Below are 23,549 nucleotides of genomic sequence, written 5' to 3' on the forward strand. Positions count from 1 at the left end.
CCACACTTGGCTACAGTCAGACATCTTTTGTTCGTGGGGCAGCAAACTCCCTCACTCATACTTTCAGCTGCCACTTTGCTGGGTCTGCATTTTTTTTTTTCCATATTGTGTGTGCTTGTTAAATAGCAGGATGGAGCTTCTCTTGAAGCAGCCGCTATTTCTGTACAGAAAACAAAAAAACACAAAAAAGCTATGAAAAATCCCACTATCGGCCTTAAAGAGTTACAAGTCACCAGGATTTTGGAGGTGGTGTGATTGAGTAAGTGTGCAACACTGCAATAACATGTCAGTGACCAGACTTTTCTTTTTTCCTACTGGAAATAAAATGTGAAAAAAAGGAAGCAAAAAGCACCAGCTGGTTTGGTCTTTTCTTTTCAGCATCTGTTTTTTGTTTTTCAGCTCAAAGGGGGGGAAAAAAAAAAGACTTTACCCATCCATCTGTGCATACTGTCTGTCAGTTTTATTTTTTATAAATCAGGAAGATATGATCTGTTATGTAACAGCCTGTACAATGCGACATACAGAAAACAGAAATAACAAAAAAAACAAAACAAATTAAATTGTACAAAGCAGCACTGGGCCATAAATAAACCCATTTAATAACTTTATCGTTTTCACATTTTTGATTGGAAGTGTTTTTCTTTTCCTCTTAAGATTCCCCGTCACAGCTGCTTTTATAGAAGGTGAGCGAGCTTCGATCGTGAAGTGAGTTTGGCTCTTTAAATGAAAGAAAACGGAACTGAAAAGAGTGGGAAGCTGATCACATGCAGTCAAGGTGGATGTTGAGCATAAACGTTTGACACTGAGTGTAAATCATGAATAAACATTCACGTGTAAACACCTGGACGTAGGTCGCGGGGACACGGACTCTGCTCCCGGGAGTGGATCGAGTGTAAACGGTGAAAGGATGAAAGGTTAGTGACACCTTTTTTGGTGTCAGTCCATTTCGTCCACCTTTAGAAGAAGCAGCTGAACATCTGGGAAAACGTGCGTTTTCACATGAAGCTACAGTCGGCCTGTAGGACTCTCCAATTAACATCCTCTCACTCTGTTTAAACCGCACAAACACTACAGAATAGAGAGCAGTGGCACTGATTCAGGATGCTTCTCTAGAGGAAGATTTGTGAATCTTTCAGAGGACCTCAGGAACCAACATGAAGTTACTGTTTTCTCTCAGGCCATCGCTGACTAGCGACGACGCCAACTTGGTCAGCACAGACCCGGCGAACCCTTTCAGGACTTTGGTTAGAGTGCGGATTAAAGAAACAAGAAAGAAACGTGTGATTTTGTGCGTTGTAGCGGTGCTGAAACTCCAGTTACAGTCAGGCCTGCATCTCCCATCTCTGACCTGTACGCTCAGGTGGCTTCAGTCAGGGCTGCAACCAATCAACGGTGAGAGACGCATTTCCAGAGGAAACTGGAGAGCATCTGTGTGCTATGGGTGCTGTTAAACCTACGACTTCATCCCTTTCTCTTGTAAACGTTAAAAAACTCAAAAAAATACTGTCTGAAAACCTTTAAAATGAGGTGAGGTATCACAGGGAACCACGTGGGAGAGGTTTAAAAGGGGCTCGCTGTAGCTTCATAATCATTATACAGGTGTGAAAGGTAAAATCTCTTCATCCCTAAGCAAAAAAAAAAAAAGATGCCAATAAGCTTGTAATTACTTTAAATTAAACAGTGTACTATAAACTTGCCGTTTCTAATTCTACAGCATCTTAAAATGTTTCATATTTCCATAACTTGTAAGGCTGGAGCGTTAGTTATCATTCATCACCTGCACTTTGACAATCCCAAAAGTGCAGCGGGGGCGTTTCCCAGGTCCTAACTTGTTTTCCCATTTGATAAAGAAGTGATGCTGGGCAAGACCGCAAACGGGGCTGATTTAAAAGCAAACAAAAAAAGCCAAACTGCTAATGTGGAGACATGAAGAGGACAGCAACATACAGTGGTACATGTGTAAACAACCCCCCGCCCCCCCCAACCCACCCACTCCAGTTTTAAAATCCCTCCAGATTCAAGTGTGTCCGCTTTTTTCTCTGTGTGAAAACATCCTCACTCTCCTTGTTTTTCTTCTTTTTTACCCACATTTCAGTCTTTTTAGGCGACAGTTTGTTAACGTGCAGACTGGCAGGAGTGCAGCTCCTCCCAAAGTAAAACACTGACCAGCACAGTGTTAAAAGTAAGTGCCAAAAAGAAAAAGAGAGAAGCCGTTTGTGAGGCTCCGGGAAAGAAAGAAGAAAAAGAAAAGTGTATTAAAAATGAAAAACAAACCCTACAGTGGATGAACGAATGCTTTGTGTGGATGAGAAGTTTAAAAATCGCCCACGAGTGTCTGAAACATAAAGTGCAGGCAGTGTCTGTCCTTTGAAACCGCCGCGGCGCCGCTAAAAGAGTCCGAGAGCGAAAGGAACGAAACCAAATCAAAGATGCTGAAGTGTCAACAATCCACAGTAGGAACAGCTGGATTCCAGAGGAGTCTCTCGCTCAAGGCAGGGCTGGATTTGGTTGTCAAGTTTTTCGTTTTTTTTAAAAAGTACTAGGAGTGCCGTGTGGAGCTACCCCACCTCCACCCAAATTCTTCCTTCATTGCTCCGTTCACTCGATCCGAACGAGCAGTCCGTAGAGGAGCGTGCCGCCCTGCTCCTTGGTGATCCACTCGATCTCAGAGTTGCTGAAGCGGGGGTCCAGGGGCTCGCTGTGGCCGAGCGTCGGCGGTCCCACCTTGTAAGAGCCTGGGCGCACGCACACCTGGAATCCCACCTGAGCCTGGTGGCAGCGGTGAGAACGGGGGTCCCGAAATCTGCGTGAGGAGAAGGAGAAGTGCACCGTTAGTACAAAAAGACACCTCACTTCCTGTTAGCTCTGCTGGGTAGCGCTCATAAAACAGGCAGATGTAACTTACTGCACTTTGGGAGCAAAGATCTCCAAGCCCGAGTAGCGCATGGTGGGGGAGAGTCGCACCCTGGGCACCTCCCTGCCGGGGGCGCTGTTCTCCTCCGGCTCGCTGTAGCCGTTTGGCCCCTCCACCTTCGCTGGAGACACCGAGAAGATGGACGACATTCCTGTGAAGACAAAGCGTCAAAATGTTAGCCGGTGTTTCATTAAAGCAGCTGAATGAGCTTCATCGCAAACAACTCGCATGCGTCTGGAGTCGTGTGAATACAGAAAAAGCGTGTCAGTGATTTCTCTACCCGGCAGCAGCTGGCTGTGGTCCAGCGTGCGTCGCAGAGCTCCCACGCTGGTGCCGTGGTACGCGATGTGCCACTTCTTCAGTGCATTGGAAACCTCACAGTGGGACTTCATCCTGCACAGATGTGACAGAGTGTTACTGACGCAAACACAAAGCAAGCTGAACAGATTAATATGGACTCCCTCGCTAGTTTCAGGTCACCAGGATAGTGACGTCAACGCTGCTCAGCTCGAGGCTTCATAATGTCAGAGGCTGTCTTCCTACCTGAGGGCGAAGCGGCACCACCCAAAGGGCAGGGCGTAGTCCCGGGGCGGCTCTCCTCTCTTGTAATACGCCTCGTCCCCCCGGAGTTTGTGGCAGGACTCACAGTAGCACAGGTTGTACTTTGCATCTTCACTGAAGTATCCATCTTAATAAACAGAGAGGCTGCGTTTTAGATCCAGATGAAGTCTCGGGGAGAAAAGCTGAAAGGCGAAGCACCCACCTGGTAACGTGAGCATGTCCTTAAAGCGCGAGCACAGCGCCTGGTACTCGCAGGTCTTATTGGGGTTGGCCTCTGGAGGCGGCGTCCAGCACACACTCTCTTTGATTCCTGTTTTGAAAGAAAAGGAGGCAAAACTCACAAATCTGACAACCTCAGCAGTTTTAATATTTAAAAAAAATTTAAAAAGTCAGCTTCGTACCGTCAACCATGTCTGCCTTCTCCATGTCGCCCTGACAGCGGGTCTCACCACTTTCCCCACCCACAGCTGGCACGTTGTTGGTGACTATTGTAACCTGCCATCAGCACATGACACATGATAAACATGCTGCCTCACAGTCCACACACTAGCTTAATTAACAGCTTTCAGCCACACGAAGGTCTAAAGGTAGCAGCTGGAAGAGCTGAACATGCCTAAAAGACACGTAACGCAAACATGCACTAATGTGTGTGCAAACCTGTTCACACTGGCCGTAGAGGTCTATGAAGGGGTAACAGGGAGAAGGGATGTCCTGGGCTGCCACGCCCTGGTCCATGCCGTTGACATAAAGGTGGAGACAACTGTTGGCGTCCACCAGCAGACCCAACGCCGTCCCCTCTGGACACGTATCTAGGTTAGGACCGTAGTTCTCACATATCTGGAAAAAAGAGGGAGAAAAGTGAAGCAGTGAAAGTGAAGGAAGTCAAATTTGAGGGTCCGTACAAACAGACTCTCTCGTGTAAGACGGGAAAAAAAAAAATCAATATCCTCCCCGATGACAGATCTGTGTCCGTCTCAGTGCACACCTTCAGGGAGTTGTGGAAGACAGAGTCTCGCTGCAGGAGCCAGGCTGAGCGCTTCAGACAGCACGCCGTGGAGGGGAAGTTGAGCCGGTCGGGGGAGTGACCAATCACCCCTAAAGACAGTGACGACGTCCATGACGGGTTCAGACGGTCGATCTGAAACTGGTGGGCAAAAACAGCGATGCTTTAAAACTGTACTCCCAAAATCGAAGCGATCGCTCGAAGGATCCGAACGATTACGTTAAGCCTTACTCTTACCTGGAACAGCTGCTGACGAGCCAGCGGCTGGGCGGTGACCAGCAGGCCCTGGTTGTAGCTCGACACTCTGGCTGCTGTCAGGTTCTGATTGGACAGCTGGATGTTTTTGCCGTGGTTCTCCAGGAACGCCATGACAGTGGGCAGCAGCACGCACGGTTCGCTCTCAGCCTGAAGATGGCAACAGAGAGTCAGACTTTCTCTCTAAAGATCGAACAGGCGGAGGGTTCTGATCCTCGAGGGCCTCTTAAATATCCTTCATACCTCTCTGACGGGGGTGCTGTCCTCCTCTCCCTCGCTGCAGCTGTCTGAGGAGAGCGAGGGCGCCTTAACGCTCTCCACATCCTCCGTCAGCGAGGAGCTGACGATGGACACCGCCGTTATCCGCCCGTACAGGTCCAAAACTGCATAAACGTTCTGCAAGGAGCAGGAAAGAGGCGCTGAGTGGCATCGCAGAGCAACATCATTGATGAGAGTCAGAGTGAGCGGTGGTTACCTTGGCTACGGCTGTCGCGGCGGGCCCCATGTCTTCTCCATCGATGAAGATGTGCATGGTGTCATCGTTGCACCTCTTCACCCCGACGCGGTTCCCAACCTGAAAACACAAATCCGGGTTTAACATCGTCTGTGTCACGTGACAATTAGCACCGCTGAGAGACGCGCAGTGATGACACACTGCTGCTGTATGTCTGGTTTTTAGCTTCATACATTTTAAAGACAATAGACATTTAGAAAAAGTCTCAAAACATTAGTTTCCACTCTGTTTTAAAGATTTCTTTCAGCCACAGTAGATAAACAACACAAAGGAATCACAGCATCTCTTTGCATTAAGAAAATGAATCAATATTTAAATCAAAAAGACCGAAGACTGATGGAGTAAGCCGATTAGCATCCAGCTCCAAAGTATTCAGGATTTGCATTTTAACTTGAAGATTAAGAGCGTTGGTGCAAGTCTGCAGGTTTTTATACCCCGGGGGTCAATTTCAGATGATGGACAGATAATGTAAATATTAATATTAATCATTAGTGAACAGTGAGAAGCCCTCGATCCAGCTACTTAGACAGTGCCTTTAAAATTTGTATTTTTAATAAATGGTTCTCCAATTTAAAAAAAACAAAACAACACAACACAAAAAAAAATGACTGGTGAAAGACAAAAATGTGAGCGTGCAGGAGACAAAGAAGCAGATTTTTTCTAAGCTTCTCTGAGAGGCTGTGAGAATCTCTTAAGTCAAGAGGTTTAAGGGTCTTTAATTTGATCTTCAGCTAAATCCTTAAAATGTAATGAGTTACTTGAAGCGCCGCTTACAGGTATCCGTGAAGAGCTTCAGTGCACAGCTCAGAGAGCCGGCGGGGGAGGAGGGGGTGTGTGCGCAGCTTACCATCAGCCGGTCCAGTGAGCAGCCGTAGTTCTGCCGCTGCAGCACGCCGTTGCGACGGACCTCGGAGCCGCAGAGCAGCCAGGTGACCTTGGTGCGGAGCTGCGGGAGGGAGGGGGAGAGACCTGACAGCGGGCAGGATGGCAGCTCCAGAGGCGCCAGCGTGGTCAGACCGATATGCAGCGAGCCGCACCACTGCTCATCCACCTCATCTATCCTCACCTGCAGGGAGAGAGGAGCAGGAGAGGAGTAAAGGCAGAGTTCAAACCTTTTATTTCTATTTTTAAGCATTTCAAACATTGAAAGTCAGGCCCGCCATCTCTGAAATATCTGGTCACCGTGACATCTCCCTCACCTCAAACAGCTCATCCGTTTTGAGCTCCTTTGCGCTGAACACGATGCCGTGAGCGTAACCTCCGACTCGGACGGCCTGGCAGCCCTCGCCGAGCAGCACCACGTTCTTACCGTGTTTGCTGTGGAGCCGGTGGGCAACGCCTGCGACTGCAATCACACGGAATAAGGAACAAATACATCAGACTCTGAGAACAAGCAATAGTTTTCTCTTTTACTGTGACATTCACGGTGCCGTGCAAAACTCTTGAACCACTCATTTCTCCTCATTTTGCTTTGAAGCAGTCAGACTTTGTTGTCATTTTTTAAGTGCTCTTGAGCAAGAGTTTTCCAAGCTTTCTGAAAGTCTCTCATAGTTTTTCTTTGGCCTTTGGCTGCTTTTTCACACATTTTCAGTCAAGTTCTTTTGGTACTTAGTGGAAGACAATTTCCAGTCCTAAGTAAGGATCCTGGGGTTTACCTGGTGAGTGGATGGGGAAGCTCTTCTCTGTGACGTTGCTGGTGCAGAGGCTGTTGTCCAGCGGGCCCGATGAGCTGGTGATGGACACCTGAACGCACTGACCGTACAGATCGATCACAGCATACACCTCTGAAAGAGTCAGACACACACATCTGTTATTCTGAGTCATTTACCACAATCCATCTGAACGCTGTGGCAGAATGAAAGGCAGCACAAGCAAGTATGTATGGTTTGACGGTGGCACTGACAAAAAGACAGAAGGCCGAGCTGAACATGATATTTTCATCAGGCGTGATTAGAAACGGGCAAGATTAGAAATGAGTACATCAGAGGGACAGCTCAGGCTGAGATGGTTTGGACATGTGCAGAGGAGGGATGGTGGACATACTGGACAAAGAATAATGAAGATGAAGGTGCCATGCAGGAGGAAAAGAGGAAGACTTCAGAGGAAGTTCATGGATGTAGTGAAGGAGGATGTGCAGAGGGATAGTGTGGCTGATTTAGGAAGCAGTCCAAAGAAGAGGAAGTAGTAGTAGTAGTGGTATGTGTTGCTTCAGTCAAGTCCTCCAACTCGTACAATTTCCTACCTGGTGGGAGGCCAGAGCAGGCGACACCTTGGTCTACACCGTTGATATAATAGTGGAGGTCACCGCTGGCTGAGCGCATCATCCCGATTCGCGAGCCTGTCGTCAGGGAGTCCAGATCGCAGCCGTAGTTGTTGCGCATTGTGTTGCCATCCTGCATGATGGCCGTCCCACTGCGAGGAAAGCAGAAAGGGAAAAGATGTTCTGAGTTTGAACCAAAAATTTACATTTTTCCACAAAAAAAGTTCTGGAAAATATTTTGACTTTTCAACAATTATTTTCTCTATACACCAGTTTTAATAGATTAAAAAGAGATCTATTAAAACTGGGAACGTGCACACCTGCATTGGTCATGCTGAGCACACATAGACTGAGTCCTTCTTAATAAAGCACAGACAACACTGCTTATGACATCACATTGGCATGCAGCATCAGTACCTGAGCATCCACGTGTCATAGTCGATGTCTGTCATGGTGTTTGGAAACTCCAGCTCCTCTGGTCTGATGGCTGTCACTCCTAAACACGGGAAGACGAGGAGAGGAACACTTTTGTTTTTTTGCTGCTCTAGTGTGAAGTGACCTGCTGCTGGACACATGGCAAACATCTCACCGGCTTCTATCGAACCCGACCAACGGTCCACCATCTTCTGGATCACGATTTCAAAAAGCTCTCCGTCCCGAAGGCACCTGCAGCAGTTTAAGACATCACAGAGGAATGTTAGTGGCTCCACAGTGCTTTACACCTTCACCTAACGAGCAAATCAAGTATGTGGAACTACCTGCTGTGGTGACACCACACGTCTCTTTTGAATAAGAGGTGGATAGTCTTTAAGCATAGACTGTATAAGAAGATGGACAGCACCATCACTGGTGTCATCTTGGTGTTTTGAAACCAGATGTGACAAGTGGTGGACAAACTTGGAGACACTGGACACCCATACATACATGGCTCTACTGTCTGTTTAACTCTTGTTGGGTCGATAATTTACAAAATGTGCACATTTTGTTGAACGAAACAGAAAACTAGTGACTCGGAGTGAGAAATGTTTATTCTGAGGTCACAGATCAAAAGAGGATTAGAGTGATTTTCTTATAAGCTTCTATATAATCAAACAGGTGCTGCCCCCTGCTGGCTGTTAGAAAGATTGCAGGATTAAGCACAATAACCGCGGTTATTGTGATTTCTCTTCCATGGATGGATTAAGTCACTACAGGTCACTTTGACGTCACGTGTTTCACCTGTTGGAGATGACAATAGCATCGTTGAACTCGCTGCGGCAGTTCTGACGCAGGGCGGTGCGCCCCCCATTGGTGATGACAGCATTGGTGCCATGTAGGTGGTGGAAACGCAAGTCGGAGGTTGTGGTGGCCCCGCCTACCGAGCAAGGACTCCCAGGGGACATGGCTGTGGGTCCCTCAGAGCTGTCCTCGGGAAGAGGGGGGAGGTCTACTGAGAGAGAAAGAAGCAGAGAAAAATAACTCGGATGCTAATATTTTCTTCTTAAGGACAGTTCTTAGTTCTCGCGCTCTCCCGTCTTACCCATGTCATCCATGATGGTGGCCTGTGCAGCCTGGCCGTAGAGATCCACCACGGCATAGACGCTGGGGGGGACATTCCAAGCTGCCGGGCCCTGAGCCACGCCGTTCACAAAGAAATGAAGGCTGCCATCTTCTTTCCGCACCACACCGACTGTGTCACCGGCCTGGAACAAGAAAAATGCATTAAAAACAAAACAAACAGTCATGTTTAAAATATTAATAAAAAAAAAATTATTACCACTTACCTTGAGTCGGTCCAGGTTGTGTCCATACTCATCCAGTATAGTCGTTCCGTTGTGCATCACACCGTTCCCCGTCATCATCCACGTCCCTGGAAAACATCCCCAGTGGGATCAGTAACCCCGGCACAGCAAGTTATCCAAGCTACAAAAGCTGCTCCATCTCATCTCACCTGAGCGCAGGTTTGTCATGGTGGAGGGCAGCTGCAGGTAGGCGGGGTTGTGCGTTGTGACCCCTATTTCAATGGAACCTGCCCACTTGTCCACCATTTTGTCTATGCGAACCTGGAACACCTCATTGGAGCGCAGCGGCCGGCTGCTCAGGACCACGCCGTGGTTGAAGTCATCAGTGGCGCTGTAAAAGCGGCACTGTTTACACTCCATCACTGTTCTGTGATTGAAATACTGCAGTACTATATAAATTTTACTTCACATGTACTTATGAAAAATACAGCAGAGGACAAGCAGATAATCTGTGTGTTGTGCAGACTTTTTACAAGCTTTTGCAGCAAAGATTCATTTGAAGATGAGTAAACACAAGAACATTTAGTTTTGTGCTTTACCAGAAACAAGTATTTAAATGTTTCAGATCACGAGGTTAACATAAAGTAGCAGAAAGGACAACTCACTGAGGTCGAAGCGCCGTCCTGCCATCGCTGATGATGGCGGCCTTCTGGCCACAGTTAGGGTGAAAGAGCAGACGGTCGGGCAGCTCTGCGTCCGGGGTGACGGAGAGAGTCGGCCGGGGTCGACCGACGTCGGGAGACAGCGCTCTCATGATGGCGTTGTTGCGTCTGAGGCGGTCGCTGTGATTGTGGTTGTGGACTATTGTGACTTTGACAGCCATGCCGTAGAGGTCGACCACGCCGTAAACCACGTTTGGGGTCTGAGCTGCTGCGACGCCTGGGAGAAACAATGCAAGAACAGGAGAACTTTAACCAAATGCTTTACACTCATTGCTACATCCAGGTGTGGATCCTACATCTTCAGATACATCTTAATACATGTAGATGAACAGCCGAGAATAACACAGGAGCTAAAACATATTTACACCGATCTCTTCATCATGGCACCTGTTAATGGGTGGGATATGTCATTGAGCAAGTGGGCATTTTGTCATTGAAGTTGATGTGTTAGAAATAGGAAAATTGTACAAGTGTGAGGATTTGAGGGAGTGTGCCAAATTGGCTAGACGACTGTGTCAGAGCATCTCTAAAACTGCAGCTCTTGTGGGCTGTTCCTGGTCTGCAGTGGTCATTATCTATTAAAAGTGATCCAAGGACGGAACCATGGTGAGTCAGCGACAGGGTCATGATCGGCCGAGGCTCACTGATGCGTGTAGGGCTGGCCGGTGTGGTCTGATCAAAAAGATGAGCTGCTGTAGTTCAGATTTCCTAAAAATGTAATTTTGGTTCTGATAGCTGTCAGAGCGCACAGAGCATCACAGTTTGTTGTGTAGGGCGCTGCATAGCTGCAGACAAGTCAGGATGTCCATGCTGACCCCTGTCCACTACCGAAAGCACCAACAAAGAGCACGTGAACATCAGAACGGGACCACGGAGAAATGAAAGAAGGTGGCCTGAACCTTGATGCTTCAGGGCTGTTTTAGCACCGAAGCACAATATGAGGCAGGTGGTCAAAATGTTATGCTTGATCGGTGTAAATATGTAAAAGGAATCTCCACCACCAGACGTACAACTGCTCTGTGGTTACTGGTTACATCTCCCACTCATTCATAATCACCATATTCAAAAGTCCTGGACCGGACTTCTTTCCCCTCATCAAAGGCTGTGATCTGTCTCACCTTGATCGATGCCATTGATGTAAAAATGAAGCGCTCCACTGGCTTTGCGCATCAACCCTATGTGATCTCCCTCCTAAAAGTGGATAACGGAGGAAGTAAAGTCAGATTTACTAGAAAAAGACAAAATGAGAAGTTTGCGCATGGGTTCACGTGCTTCACCTGAAGTTCATCGAGGCTGAATTCACAGTATTCCCTGCGGGTTCCTTTTCCGTTGGTTAATATCCCACAGCCACTCATCATGATTGTACCTTAAAGAAGCAGAAACAATCAGCACCTTGTAATTTGCCACAGACAAACAGACTTCCCCCGTGTCATTACTCGTGCGTTACCTGAGCGCAGATTGGTCATAGTTGCAGGATAGTCCAGGTTGTTGGGGTTGTGTGTGGTCACACCTATCTCTATTGAGCCTGACCACTTGTCCACCAGCTTATCGATACGGATCTGATAGCAGAGAAGAAACATAAAAGATCAATGCTGGTATTCACAAGTATTTGTCTCGGCTTTAATTCTAGTTCGACCAGTCTCCATGCAGCTATAAAGAGCATGTATTGTGCTCATTTCCAGCTGTCTTTCTTTCTCCTGCAATTACAGATTATAGCAGAGACTAGAATTATGCTCCTCTTTTCTTACTTCTCCTTCCCCTCACCTAAAAGAAAATTCTTCCTCCTCTCTAATATTGTTGGAACTAGAACTGCACCTTTAAGAGTATTATGATTATCTGTCACAATTATTCATTGATTTTAATGTCAAAGAAAGATTTTATTGCACTTTCATAAACCCTTAATGCTGCTCTCACGTCCTTGTGCTACTTCCGGTTAATGTGCAAATCTTTGTATCGAATGACTCGCCTAAACTCAGTGCAGCTCTTAAAGAAAAGGGAAAAGAATTGCACCAAAGTTTAACACAAAATTAAAACAACCCTGCGCTGCTTTCACGTTTACACTGTGCTGCATTCCTGTTGGTTAGACCATCTTTGCAGACCATGAGGTGTGCATGAAGTGCATCTCCTACAAGCAAAATATCACGTCTTCCAGTCCCGTCATTCTTTCTGCGTCAATAAAACTCAAAGCAAACTACTCGACAGCTGTGCGACCTCCATGTTTTCACTGAGATGTTTTGCATACAGCAAAACATGAGGGTGGTCTCTGTCTCTGCAGCTACCCTTAGAAAAGCCCAAAAACTATTCTAACGGTCGCCAAACCATGTTGTTATTGATATACTGAACTGTCACAACTCATCATTAAGGGTACAGCAGAGGTCATTAAAGGTTTTCTTTATGGGGGAAAGACTGAAAGCCTCCTCTCATTTAAGGCTGAACCCTTTATTCTGATTGCCTGCCCCTCGGCTGGCTTCCTCAAACAGATCCCAGTAAGCCTCGCCTCTTGCAAGGCACATGTGAGGCTCTGGCTCGGTCTGAAACGACCATATAACATACTGCAATAACTTTTCATGTACATGTCAACATATATTTAAACAGTTAGCCTGAACACGTGCACGCACCTCAAACATCTCATTGTGTCGGAGCGGCCGGTTGGTCATCACCACGCCGTTGTTGAACTCGTCCAGCGGTCTCCTCCGCTCCGCCGTCTTGTTGTTGTTGCTCAGTTTGATCAGCGTGCCGCACTTCTCGTGAAACAGCAGCGCGTCGTTGGTGGTCATCGCGCCTGTCAAAGCTCCCGGCCCCACGCCTCCATTACCACCAGGGCTGCTGTTAGAGTTTCCACTGTCCCCGTTGCCCCCGGCACTTCCCGCTCCTCCTCCTCCTGTCGTCCCTGTTCCGCTGTCACTGTTCATTCCTCCGCTGCTGCTCCCTCTGTCATTTCTGGAAGAGGAGTCACTTCCTGTATTTCCTCCTCCTGCTGCTCCTCCCCCTCCACCACCGCCGCCTCCTCCGCCGTCCTCCCCTCCGCCCTCATCTTCGGAGCGATAAAAGGACACTATTGCGTTGTTGAACACGTCAAAGAGCTGGTGCTCCGTCAGAACTGAAAGAGATGGGAAGAGAAGAGCCGTGAGCGCCGGTCCACCTGGAAAGTGTCCGCTGATAGTTCTGGGGGGTCATGTTCTTACCAGTATCAGGCTCCAGGTTGTTGAGGAACTTGTCTGGTCTACTGTGACTGCATCTAAGCTCAGGCACTGGCAGAGACAGGAGACAGCGGATCAGCGCAGTCCAACAGACAGAGAAGGAAAAAGAACCGCAGCGATAAGGAGGAAAGGCTTCTTACCTTCATCACCATTCAACATTCCATTCATTGCTGCCACATTCATCAGTGCCGCGATCCCCGCATCCTCGCGACCCCCACACACTAGCACCTCTTCCTCCTCCTCATCCTCCTCCTCCTCCTCCTCCCGCTCTAATGTCTCGCTCTCTCTTTCCGCAGAGGGCGGTGGCGGCTCGCAGCTCACAACTGTCACTTGCGTGCACTTCCCGTACAGGTCCACCACCGCCCACAGTTTGGGTGGCAGGCCGCTTGCGGCCGCGCCGCAGTCCTGCCCGTTAACCCAGAGGTGGAGCTCTCCGCGGGAGCTGCGCTGAATGCCCACGCGGTCGCCCTCGGCTAGCTGGTCCAGGTCGCGGCCATACTCCTCCAGGACGGAGCGGCCGTCGCGTAGCACCGAGCAGCCCGACACGATCCAGGAGCCGCCCTTAAGGCCTGTGGCGCTGCTGGGGAAGTCCAGTGCGGCGGGGTCCAGGGCCGTCACGCCGATTTCGATGGAACCGCTCCACGAGTTCACCTGAAAGGAGACACAGTGTGACCTTTAACCTTTCTCCTAATTAAAGATCCATTTGTAAAAAAGCAAAAGACAACAAATGATGGATTTTACACCTTACCAAAGACCGAGTCTTTGTCCCACACTTAGCAAAACATTTAAAGACGCTCAAAAATAACGTCAGAGCCATGTAGCTTTCTGAAGTCAACAGCAAATATTGAGAAAAAGCACAAAAGTAGTAAAAATTTTAAAAAAATTAAAAAAAAAAAACAGTCAGCAGCTGTTTCTCTGACTCCGAGTGGAGCTGTGTTGTGCCGTGGGAGTTACTCTTAAAAAAAGTGAAGCTCTGTGCTAAAAACTGCAAGTAGATATCTATGGAAAACAAAGGGCGTGTCGTGTATGATCCGCCGCTGTTATTTTTAGTCATTCTGCCGGTGACGAGCGCAGCTCAGGGAGCGCTCCTTTGAGAATAAAGCGGGACAGTGCGAGCGCAGAAGAATATGAAAATTTGTCGGAGATTAGTTGACAGTAACTCTGTCGCTGCACTGTCATGTTTAACAGCTGCAAACACGAACATGAGCTTGGAAGAAAACTCACTGAACCACCAGTGCTGCATTAGATACTGTTATAATACCAGTGTCTCACTGCTAAGATGGGAAGTTAAATACATTTTGATACCGAAGGGTGAGTTTCACACATCCTGCTCTATATTTAGATCAAACAGAAGAGAAAAAAAAACTCTTGCAATACGATCCTGAGGGTTAAATAACAACTTCCAACTGACCATGACATCAGAAGGACGTAATCAGCTTTGTTCCTACATATTGTCCAATTTGTCATCTGTCTGATGGTCTGATCAGTCTGTCTGATCTTAGGTTGATGACAAAAAGCACAGTTGAAATGACGCATGTTGCAGTGTGTATGCAGATTAGGGGTGCTGTGATACAGCAGCACTGACAGAAATCGGAATATTATTTAAGTAATAAAATATTGCTAATATGTTAATAATTTAATTCAATTCTATTATATTCAATAACAACAACAACAGCAGCAGTCGCCCCAAGGTTCTTTATAGACCCTACAATAATCCAGAGAAATGTCAACAATCAGATGAGCCTGTATGATCAGACACTTGGCGACTGTGGGAAGGAAAAATTCCCTTTTGACAGGAAGAAACCTCTGGCAGAACCAGGATCGGGGAGGTGCAGCCATCTGCTGTGATTGGTTAGGGGTGAGGGTTTTGTTTATATCTTGGTCTTTTTATTACCCATTAAGTGTTTACTTGTACAGCAACTTGTTGGCAGTCTTTTTGGCATTTATAATATAAATATGGCACAGGGGCATGAAAATTTTTATAAGCTTTTGAAGGCAGAGCATGCAAACCCCACAAATACAGGAACAGAGTTGGATCAGGTTCAAGCCCAGGATCTTCTCACTATGAGGCCTTGCTAATGCTTTCCTCTGTTTTATGACTGAAATAATAAAAAGAAGTCGAGCCGCAGAGAGCACAGACGGCTCTGTGGTCCAGGTGTAATGATTAAACCCGTACGCAGAAAACAAACACCTGAACTTCAGCTCAGCGATCTCACCTTCCCCTGAACTCATGGCGCAGTTGGTCCCCGTTTCACGGCAAAAATTCCTCGTGCCTTTGCACGACATTGGCCTCATATCGCCTAACAGGCAGCCCGAGGCATCCGTTTCTTCCCAGTAACACGAAGCTCACCATAAGCTGACGACAACGAGATACTTTATTGATCTGCCGAGATGAATTCTATTATTCGTTTTTGTTTAACCTCCACAACGTGGACGAGAGACTGCAGCAGAGAAAAGAAAATGTAAAAAGCAGCTGGCGTTGATGTTTAAGTCTCGATTAAAAACACTTGAGCGCAGCAGATGCTCGCCGACACAGAGCCACGAACCCCTGTCGTCTCGACGAGGACTCGTCTCCTGGCTCGCTGCACTCCACCTGCTGCTCAAGGAGAAAGGGATCTGACAAAAACCTCAGCGGTGGATAAAAGCCTCAGCTTTATGCTCAGTCATAACCCCCCCACCCCCACCCCACCCCCAGTAGGACTCCAGTGTAAGAGATGACCGTGACCGATCACTGAAACCCTTCCAGCTCCTGGGATGTTTTTCTGCAGCTGACTTCTGTGCCAAAGACACTTTCCCCAGGATCAATACCATTTTTTTTTTTAACACTACAGTCAGCCTCCTCCTGCCCACCTCTTCCTCAGCTCCGCGGCAGGTGCTATGTAAGGCAGTGTGCTACCGCAGCCAGGGTATCTGGGTTAACAGATCTGGGAGTAGCTCAGGCTGACCGGGTCTGTGTGTGTGGAGGAGACAGACATCTCCTTCCCTCGCGCTCTCGCTTACGTAACAGCAGCCTGTGGGCGTCTGCCTCCCAGTCTTTCACTCGACTCGACTCTAAAAGACTAATAATCGCAGGCTGCAAATATACACACTGAGCGGGACAACAGAGCATCTTTTATAGGGAAACAGAGAAGTTTATAGCCTGTCGATTTCAAAAGCACCACCTATGGGGAGCACCGCTAGAGAGAGGAAACGCAGAGGCTCAGCTTTTGGGGCACAAATTCTCACAACAACAAACTCCCATTTGGGAGCGAATAAACATTTTCCAGCCAGATCGGCATGACTGTGAGGAACACAAAGTGGCACAACTTGCTGAATTTGTGTGCTTTTAAAAACACGTTAGACTTGAAAACCTATGACTTTAGCGTTAACTCGTAATTAAACAGTAACAGCAAGAAAAGTAGCATTTCAAAGTAGATATTAGTGCCAATTATATTGATCTACTCATCACATTAAGCACAATTCAAAACTTGATACTGTCACACAAGACAAAACACAGCTAATCATTTTAGCTTTAAGTAACTCCCAGTATGCAAAACGCGTGACAGAGTATTCCATCTCACTAGTTGGATCTTCTGCTGAATCCTATCATAGATCATTTCTTTCTTCCTCAAGTGAAAAAACACCCGCAGAGTCCTGCTCCAATAAATCACTTCATTCCCCCTCATGTGTTTACGTCCCCCCACCCTGGACGTCAGCACTCAGAGTCATACCAGCGGGTGCTCCATGATGACAAACTATTGATTTTCAGACTGGCAATGCATGCAAAGACGGGGCGGGAGCCTGTTTATGAGAGCCTTTATCAGGCTGAGAGCTCCACCAGGGATGCATAATTATCTAACGTGCAGCAGGTGCTATTAAGCCAGATGCTTTACGTGCACACACGCTATGCTTTTAGACGGCTGGACACACTGTCATTTCGTGTGTGTGTGGGGCCCAGTTGGCTTTGGCACTGACTCCAGTGCTGCCATGTTGTTGGCAAGCGCAGCTGGGAGGCCGACTGCAGAGACAGAAGCCATTACAACGGAGGTTTTCCACAACTGAAATGTAAACACTCTGCACAGGCACTCTTAATGCATGGAGATAACAAGGTCAAGGCTGCTAATTCAAGGAAACAGAACATTAGGCCACCTCTACCTGCAAAATTACATAATTAAAAACTGGTTTAAGCTTCATCAGTGGATGTGAACTGTAGCTGTAAGCTCTCTTTGCACTTGTGATGGAGGAGAGGCAGGACTTTGACTGGAAATGAAGGGAAAAGAAAGGAAAGAGATCACCTGCACTTAACTTGATGATGAAAACTGTTAACAGCAGCAGGTCTAGTAAAGTTAGACACATGATATCCGTGATTTTGTGTTTAAATGGTTGTGAAGTCAGCCGAAAGAGTGCATGTAATTAATGAGTAACAGCATGAAGTAGTCACCTCCGTGCTCCACTTTTTGAGCAGCAATTCTAGCGGTCTGCAGACGCTTTGCATACGCACAGAGGTGAGCGGAGGCTGCAGAGCTGAGGCTTTCAGCACACAGGCTCTGGTTAATATTAATGACAGTGGTAACAGCCTCGGTGTAGTCACTGTGTACTGTTCACACATGGCCTCTGAGTCACTACGATAGCCCCGTGTGGCGTGAACACTGCAGTGTTATTAGCCATCGGACAGACAGCCTGACAGGCGACCGATCCTTCAAAACAAGCCCTAAAAGAGCCGCACTTACCGGCTTAGCTGGGATTCTTTCACGCGATAAAACGATACCGGGTCCCTGTCAGCGCCAGACAAAGCCCTCGTAGCACCTTCCAGAAAGGCTAGCCCTGGCCAGCCTGCTAGCGGCTCATTAGCACGGCTATCTGACGGCACCAAGGCAACACGGGCGGGCTATCGTTAGCTAGGAGACTCGTTTATCACATCCAGCCCACAGCAGGCTGTTTATCAGCTCCCTGCGGTCCTCCCCAGTCTCTGTCGGTGTATCTAATTAAAGCCTGAGGAGCCGTAAACACTGCGGCTACTGTCAAGCCCTGTGTGTGCCGCCCTAGCAGCAGCAGTAGCTTTAGACCGCGGACAGCCACAGACCCCCGGCTCGTCCCTCCAGCTCCGCTCCCGTCCCGCTGCCCTCACACACGCTCAGAGGAGCCAGCAACGGGCCTGCAGTTTGTTTACCTTCTTGTCAATGCGGACGGTGAAGACATCCCGGTCCCTCAGCGGCTCTTTGCTAAGCACCAGGCCGTGATTGAACTCCTGGACTGGCTGGTTGCGACGGGCGGTTCGGTTCGAGTTGGACAGGCCGATCAGCTTTCCGCTCCGCGGATGCAGCTCCGCCGCCATCTTCAGTGGGCGGCCAGTATTCACGACAGCGAGGCTTTGCGACAGTAACATTATGGCAGCCGGCAGATATGTGGAATCGTTAGCAACCGCACCGCAGGCTTTAATGACTGAAAGCGTGGCGTCATTTTAAAGCCTATATAAACGCTTTGGTTCAGAAGCTAACGCTTCTACATTCACCGTAGCCTCATTGTACACTTTTGATTATTTCTCACTTTATTGGCTCGAGGGCTAAAAACTTTCTACTTTAACTACAGTTAGAGTCACGTTCGTTATCAGTTTGCATTTTATCGCTTTATGTATGTGTTTTTATTATTATATGATTGTCTAGTTAAATATTAATAGGTGTTATTATATTTTTTTATTCTATTTACTGCTAGTTTAACGCTGTCTTGGGAAACAAATGTATATAATGTTTTGAATGAAAATAAATCTATTTATCTGTCTGTGTTGCCCGACCTTTCACATCTTCCAGTTCATTTCAAAGCTGCACATAACATTTTGATGACTTCTTGCAGCGATAAGTGAATACAGACATAATTTTAACTGAAACTGATCTTGAACATTTCATTCATATTTGCTATAGTCTTTCTTCTTTTCTTCTTTTATAATTTAAAGTTGATGAGTAATATTTGTACTTTTTCCGTGTATCTAATTTATGGGATAGATGACGTCATACACAAGGCTCTGATGAATTTAACATTATATTTAATTAACCACTAGAGGGAGCAATTTTCATGTCTAAGATCAGTCACTCGGCGACAGCGAGCGGGTTCTTGTGAGGCATGCGTGAAAAGACTGGCTGAACCTAAGTTGAAAGAATTGAAGAAAATTAGAATTAAAATTTGGCTTTAAAAGACATCGACTACACTCAGTGATGGTAGCCTCGACCATCCAAAGAAGAGCCTTGAATGTCCTTCAGGAAGCCTGGACAACTATTCCTGGAGACTATTAAAAGAAATTACAAAAAAAAAACAACAACAAAAAACTGAAGAAGAATAAACTGAAGAATAAAGGTGTTCATAACAAAATAAGATCTGTTTCATGTGTTTGAGGATTACAATCCTCAAACACATCTTACGCCTCTATTTTGCCTTAAAATATACCAGAAAAATGAATATGTATCAGAAACCACTTTAGGGAAAGTCATATTTTATTCAGCAGCTTGCTGTTGCACGTACCAGGGTCACAAAACTGCTCACATTTATCAGATTTATCTGTATGTTGTGTTAAAAGTGGGAAAGTGGAAGAGACATCTCATAAAATATTAATATTTAGCACTAAATTATTTACACTTTGGAGATTCACTGGTACAAGTATAAAATTCTGACTTAAAACACTTTAGTGCTCATCACTGCAAACACCATGTCTACTCAGCATACCATAAAGTGTAAGCATGCTTTCGTGGTTTAAGCGGGGCAGCTGTGAGAGGAAACGGACACGTGTTTGACGCGCGCCGAATCCAGATCCAAATCCTTCCCTTGGACCTGGATCTTCTCCAGACAGCCTGTCAAGAACTTGGAGCCGACATCGTCGTCATTCTCACCTGAAAAGACAAAATAGATGAAGAAATTGATCGTCTTCACGAGTTACACAGAGCAGATCCTTTTTTTGTGTTGCTGCACAGTGATACAGGATTAGACTGAAATACTTTAAAGCTGCAATCTCACCCAAAAGGCCTCCAATGGCAAGATGACCATCTCTCCAAGCTGATAAATAACTGGTGTTGCTCCCTGCACTGACTGAAAAATCAGCCGATGATTCATCCTCATGTTTAACCACCCTCAGCGAATCCTTCTGAAACTTAATTTGGAGCCTCTTGAAAGTGTTCTTCATGGTGAGCACCTCTTCTCTAGAGGTGAATGTGAAGTCCTGCATGCCAAATGGAAACAGAACTGTGACGTACACTGATCTGTGTGTGTTATTTGCATGAAACAAACATCATTTCTAAGTTAATAATCCTGCTTCGAGGGCAAATACATCTGACTTATGTGGATACCTTTGTGTTATTATCAGCTACCACAGAGAACACGAGCTCCTCCCCATCAGCTTTGATGCTCAAAAGGGTCCCGTCCATCTGGCTGAAATCCCCCCACAGTTCAATACGGACCCCGTGATCTTCATCGATCTGGAAATCTGGGAAAAAAAGAAATGTGTGGATGTGTTGAGTTGGTTAAATAAATACAAATTAACGTGCTGAATCTGATTAGAAGGAGTACTACTTAGAAGTAGGAGAAATATTGCTACCCGAGATGCCATATCATGCATAAATGCAATATCCGGGCCAGCTGGAAAGCTTGTTATTGAATAAAGGAGTGTAAACACTTGCTCGTATCTGGGATAATTTAGCAGAGTGTTCCCACCTGAGGTGTTGAAAATGGCAAATCCTGTGCCAGGGAAGTAGCTGCCAGGTTGGATGTTTTCATAGCAAGGCTGGAGCTCGTCTGCCTCTGCCACCCATGGGACGGTGAGGTTCAGCCAGTTGCCTTTCCGCACACAGCCATCCATTTTGGGATTGAACTAAAGGAAGAGGGCACGAGGTGGATGATTCAGACATGTTCAAGAAGCTATTTTCCAGAGGTCTTGTCCAAGGAGAGGAAAACAGCATCTGGTCTATTTGCAGCTGAAGTGTGGTTTAAAACAAAAGGTGCAAAATACACAAAGTACCTGAACAATCATCTTTTCTTTGCCGATCAGCATCCCGCCAAGGGACAGTCGTAATTTACCGTGAATGACCTCCTCTATCTGCTTGGAATGCATGCCCACCACCAGCCCGCCAGTGCCATCCACCTCCAGAATTACGAACTTGCCCTGGTTGCTCACTTCCATCTTGGTGGCATCAAGAGAACAACAAACGGTACAGTTAGCCAGTTTTAAGATGAGCTGTTATGCTCATTTCGAACATGGTTTTGTTCTCGCGCTCTCAAGGAGCCCTTCATAATTTCTTATACGGAGCCTTTGTGCAGCTCCAGAGTTCTCTCCCTGCCTGAAACCAGCAGTTTTAGCCACTCCCCCTTCAAGGCTACTCCAGCTTTCTTCTGATTGGCTGTCTCTTGCAAACAAACCACGAGCAGCAGATGGGCGGGATTTGTGTGCTCACAGCTGTGTTCCTTATATGACCATAACCATAATAATTTGCATATAAACTGACCTCAATATTTAATATGAACATCCATTACTGTGAGAATATATATATATATATATGAAAATATAGAAAATAAGGAAAAGGATAAGGGGGCGAGTTTTTAAAAAGCATCATAAAGCAGTTCTTTAGCCAATTAGAGTTCAGCAAACTGATTTCCAAGTGATCACTGGATGCTTACTGTGTGCCATTTCCCGTCATTGAGCCTCGGGGTGCCCGCTACGCTGACGAGCACGCCTTCTTTGTTGATCTGCATCAGGGGGACGCCGTCTTTCAGCGACAAAACAAACCAGTCATCCCCGTTTTGTGTGTCTCCGTAGAAAACCAGACCTTCTGGGTCAAATGTCCGGAACTGAAAGGAGGATTTGATGCTGCGTGGCAGAATAAAGATACAGTAAATTGGAGTGAAGGCTGCTCATTGGTGCATTAATAAGACAACCTGCCTTATTTATCTTTGACTGATCTTAGAGAGCTCATGTACGCCTGTTCAGTAAAAACTGAACTTCAAGGTCACGTTTTAATTTGAAATCCCAGAAGAATTGTGTGCACCTTTATGCCCACAGAGGAGCTGCTGTGCAGGCTTAACGGTGCACTGATTTGCTCCATCGCTCACGTACCTGCCGATCTGACTAAGGTTGACCGTTGTGTGGATCAGCGGCCTCCAGTCGTGCGTGTTCTGGCCCAGATAGACGGTAGAACTGCCCGGCACCTCTTTCTGGAAGACACAAGCTTCATCTCGCACTGATCTGACACTTAGGTCGTTACTCACAGCTTTTTATTACACGCAGCTCTCATTTATCGAACTCGGCCTCAGTATTTTACACTCAGAGATCTTCATTGGCTGCTCGTTAAAACCACATTAAACCGAGAGATGAAATTTATTCAGTTATTGATTCGACTTTAAAAAAAAGCTGAACAGAGCAGTGTGCGCAAATTATTAAGTGGTGATGAAGTGCCACATCACTGCATTTCATTGACAAGAGCAACCACACAACATTCACTTGTGGATATGAACCATGTGTATGTAGAACATTTAAGAGGAAAAACAAGTCTTGCTTTTCTTTTTGTGTTAGTAATTTCCAGAAACTGGGACAAAAGTAAAGTATTTCCTCTCTTATCTTAATTATGCCGATGTGTCTGCAAACTGAGCAAACTGAGCAAAGTCTAAGCAAATGATGGGATCCCCCCTCCCCTTTTGATTGGCACATGAGCTGGATACAGTATGAGTTAGCTCAGGACTTTTAGACTTTTATTCTTTAAAACATAACCTATGAGCCAACAAAGTAGATTTTTCTCAAAGAAAAAGATGTATCTAAATGATACATGCAGATATTTCCAATGATCAGGAGCTGTAGCATGTAAGTGTGCAGAAACAATATATGTCACTAGAGTCATCCATGCTTCTGCAGAGAATCAGGGACTTCATTAAAGGCTGAAAAGGTGCATATAGATGATACTTCCTACACACACACACACAGAGTGCACATTTTAATTCTAGGCATTGTGTATCGCAGTAACATACCTTATCACGTCCGTTTCCCTGGCCCTCAGCTCCCCACCCCAGCAAAATAAGGTTCAGAGTGAGCAGCAGTGCACCTGCCATTGCTTTCCAAGTCATCCCGCAGCACATTCACTGACCCAGGCCTCGCAGCGTTCAGTCCCCACAGCTCACGGTTGGTCCGGCTACACTGCGATGCAGATGGAGGTCGAGTTAAGATGAGGAGCAGAGGGATTATGGAAAAGTGTGCAGTGTGCAGTGCGCTGGCGTGTGCTGTCACAACTCCCGGGATCCAGAGGGCATCTCTGGTCAGGGCAAGCTATCGATCCCTGAGGCCGGAAGGCCGCGTTGGTTGAGACCAGTGTTTGCAGAAATGCAGATGGCTGTGGGTGGTGAATGTGAAGTACAGCAGGCAAACAGAAGAAAGAAACTGTGGGGTTAAATAGCA

The 23,549-nt window shown here is 46.7% G+C and overlaps 2 protein-coding genes across 3 annotated transcripts; both read right to left on the bottom strand.

The window, feature by feature from the left end:
* Positions 1 to 445: 445 nt before the first annotated feature.
* neurl4 (neuralized E3 ubiquitin protein ligase 4) lies at positions 446 to 18,688 on the bottom strand. Of its 2 annotated transcripts, none has more exons than XM_005454377.4 (29): positions 18,300 to 18,688; positions 13,291 to 13,801; positions 13,136 to 13,201; positions 12,569 to 13,050; positions 11,398 to 11,509; positions 11,228 to 11,316; positions 11,069 to 11,141; positions 9,894 to 10,167; positions 9,438 to 9,619; positions 9,271 to 9,356; positions 9,027 to 9,189; positions 8,726 to 8,933; positions 8,097 to 8,173; positions 7,925 to 8,003; positions 7,490 to 7,659; positions 6,903 to 7,031; positions 6,447 to 6,592; positions 6,095 to 6,313; positions 5,209 to 5,307; positions 4,977 to 5,129; positions 4,716 to 4,883; positions 4,461 to 4,619; positions 4,133 to 4,312; positions 3,877 to 3,970; positions 3,678 to 3,785; positions 3,458 to 3,602; positions 3,195 to 3,307; positions 2,906 to 3,065; positions 446 to 2,803 (listed from the first exon to the last, which is right to left on the bottom strand). In XM_005454377.4, the coding sequence occupies exons 1-29, from the start codon at positions 18,513 to 18,515 to the stop codon at positions 2,599 to 2,601; spliced, it is 4,866 nt and encodes a 1,621-aa protein (XP_005454434.1). In that variant the 5' UTR covers positions 18,516 to 18,688; the 3' UTR covers positions 446 to 2,598. The 2 variants fall into 2 exon arrangements, with proteins under 2 accessions (XP_005454434.1, XP_005454433.1); XM_005454376.4 differs by having other exon boundaries at positions 8,726 to 8,936; positions 18,300 to 18,687.
* A 908-nt stretch (positions 18,689 to 19,596) lies between these two features.
* On the bottom strand, positions 19,597 to 23,491 carry shbg (sex hormone-binding globulin). Its single transcript, XM_003449358.5, has 8 exons — positions 23,126 to 23,491; positions 22,221 to 22,318; positions 21,785 to 21,974; positions 21,129 to 21,290; positions 20,825 to 20,981; positions 20,461 to 20,597; positions 20,132 to 20,333; positions 19,597 to 20,007 (listed from the first exon to the last, which is right to left on the bottom strand). The coding sequence occupies exons 1-8, from the start codon at positions 23,231 to 23,233 to the stop codon at positions 19,871 to 19,873; spliced, it is 1,191 nt and encodes a 396-aa protein (XP_003449406.2). The 5' UTR covers positions 23,234 to 23,491; the 3' UTR covers positions 19,597 to 19,870.
* Between the last annotated feature and the right edge of the window lie 58 nt (positions 23,492 to 23,549).

The sequence above is a fragment of the Oreochromis niloticus genome, linkage group LG3 (genome assembly GCF_001858045.2).
Source record: "Oreochromis niloticus isolate F11D_XX linkage group LG3, O_niloticus_UMD_NMBU, whole genome shotgun sequence".
NCBI classification, from domain to species: Eukaryota; Metazoa; Chordata; class Actinopteri; order Cichliformes; family Cichlidae; genus Oreochromis; species Oreochromis niloticus.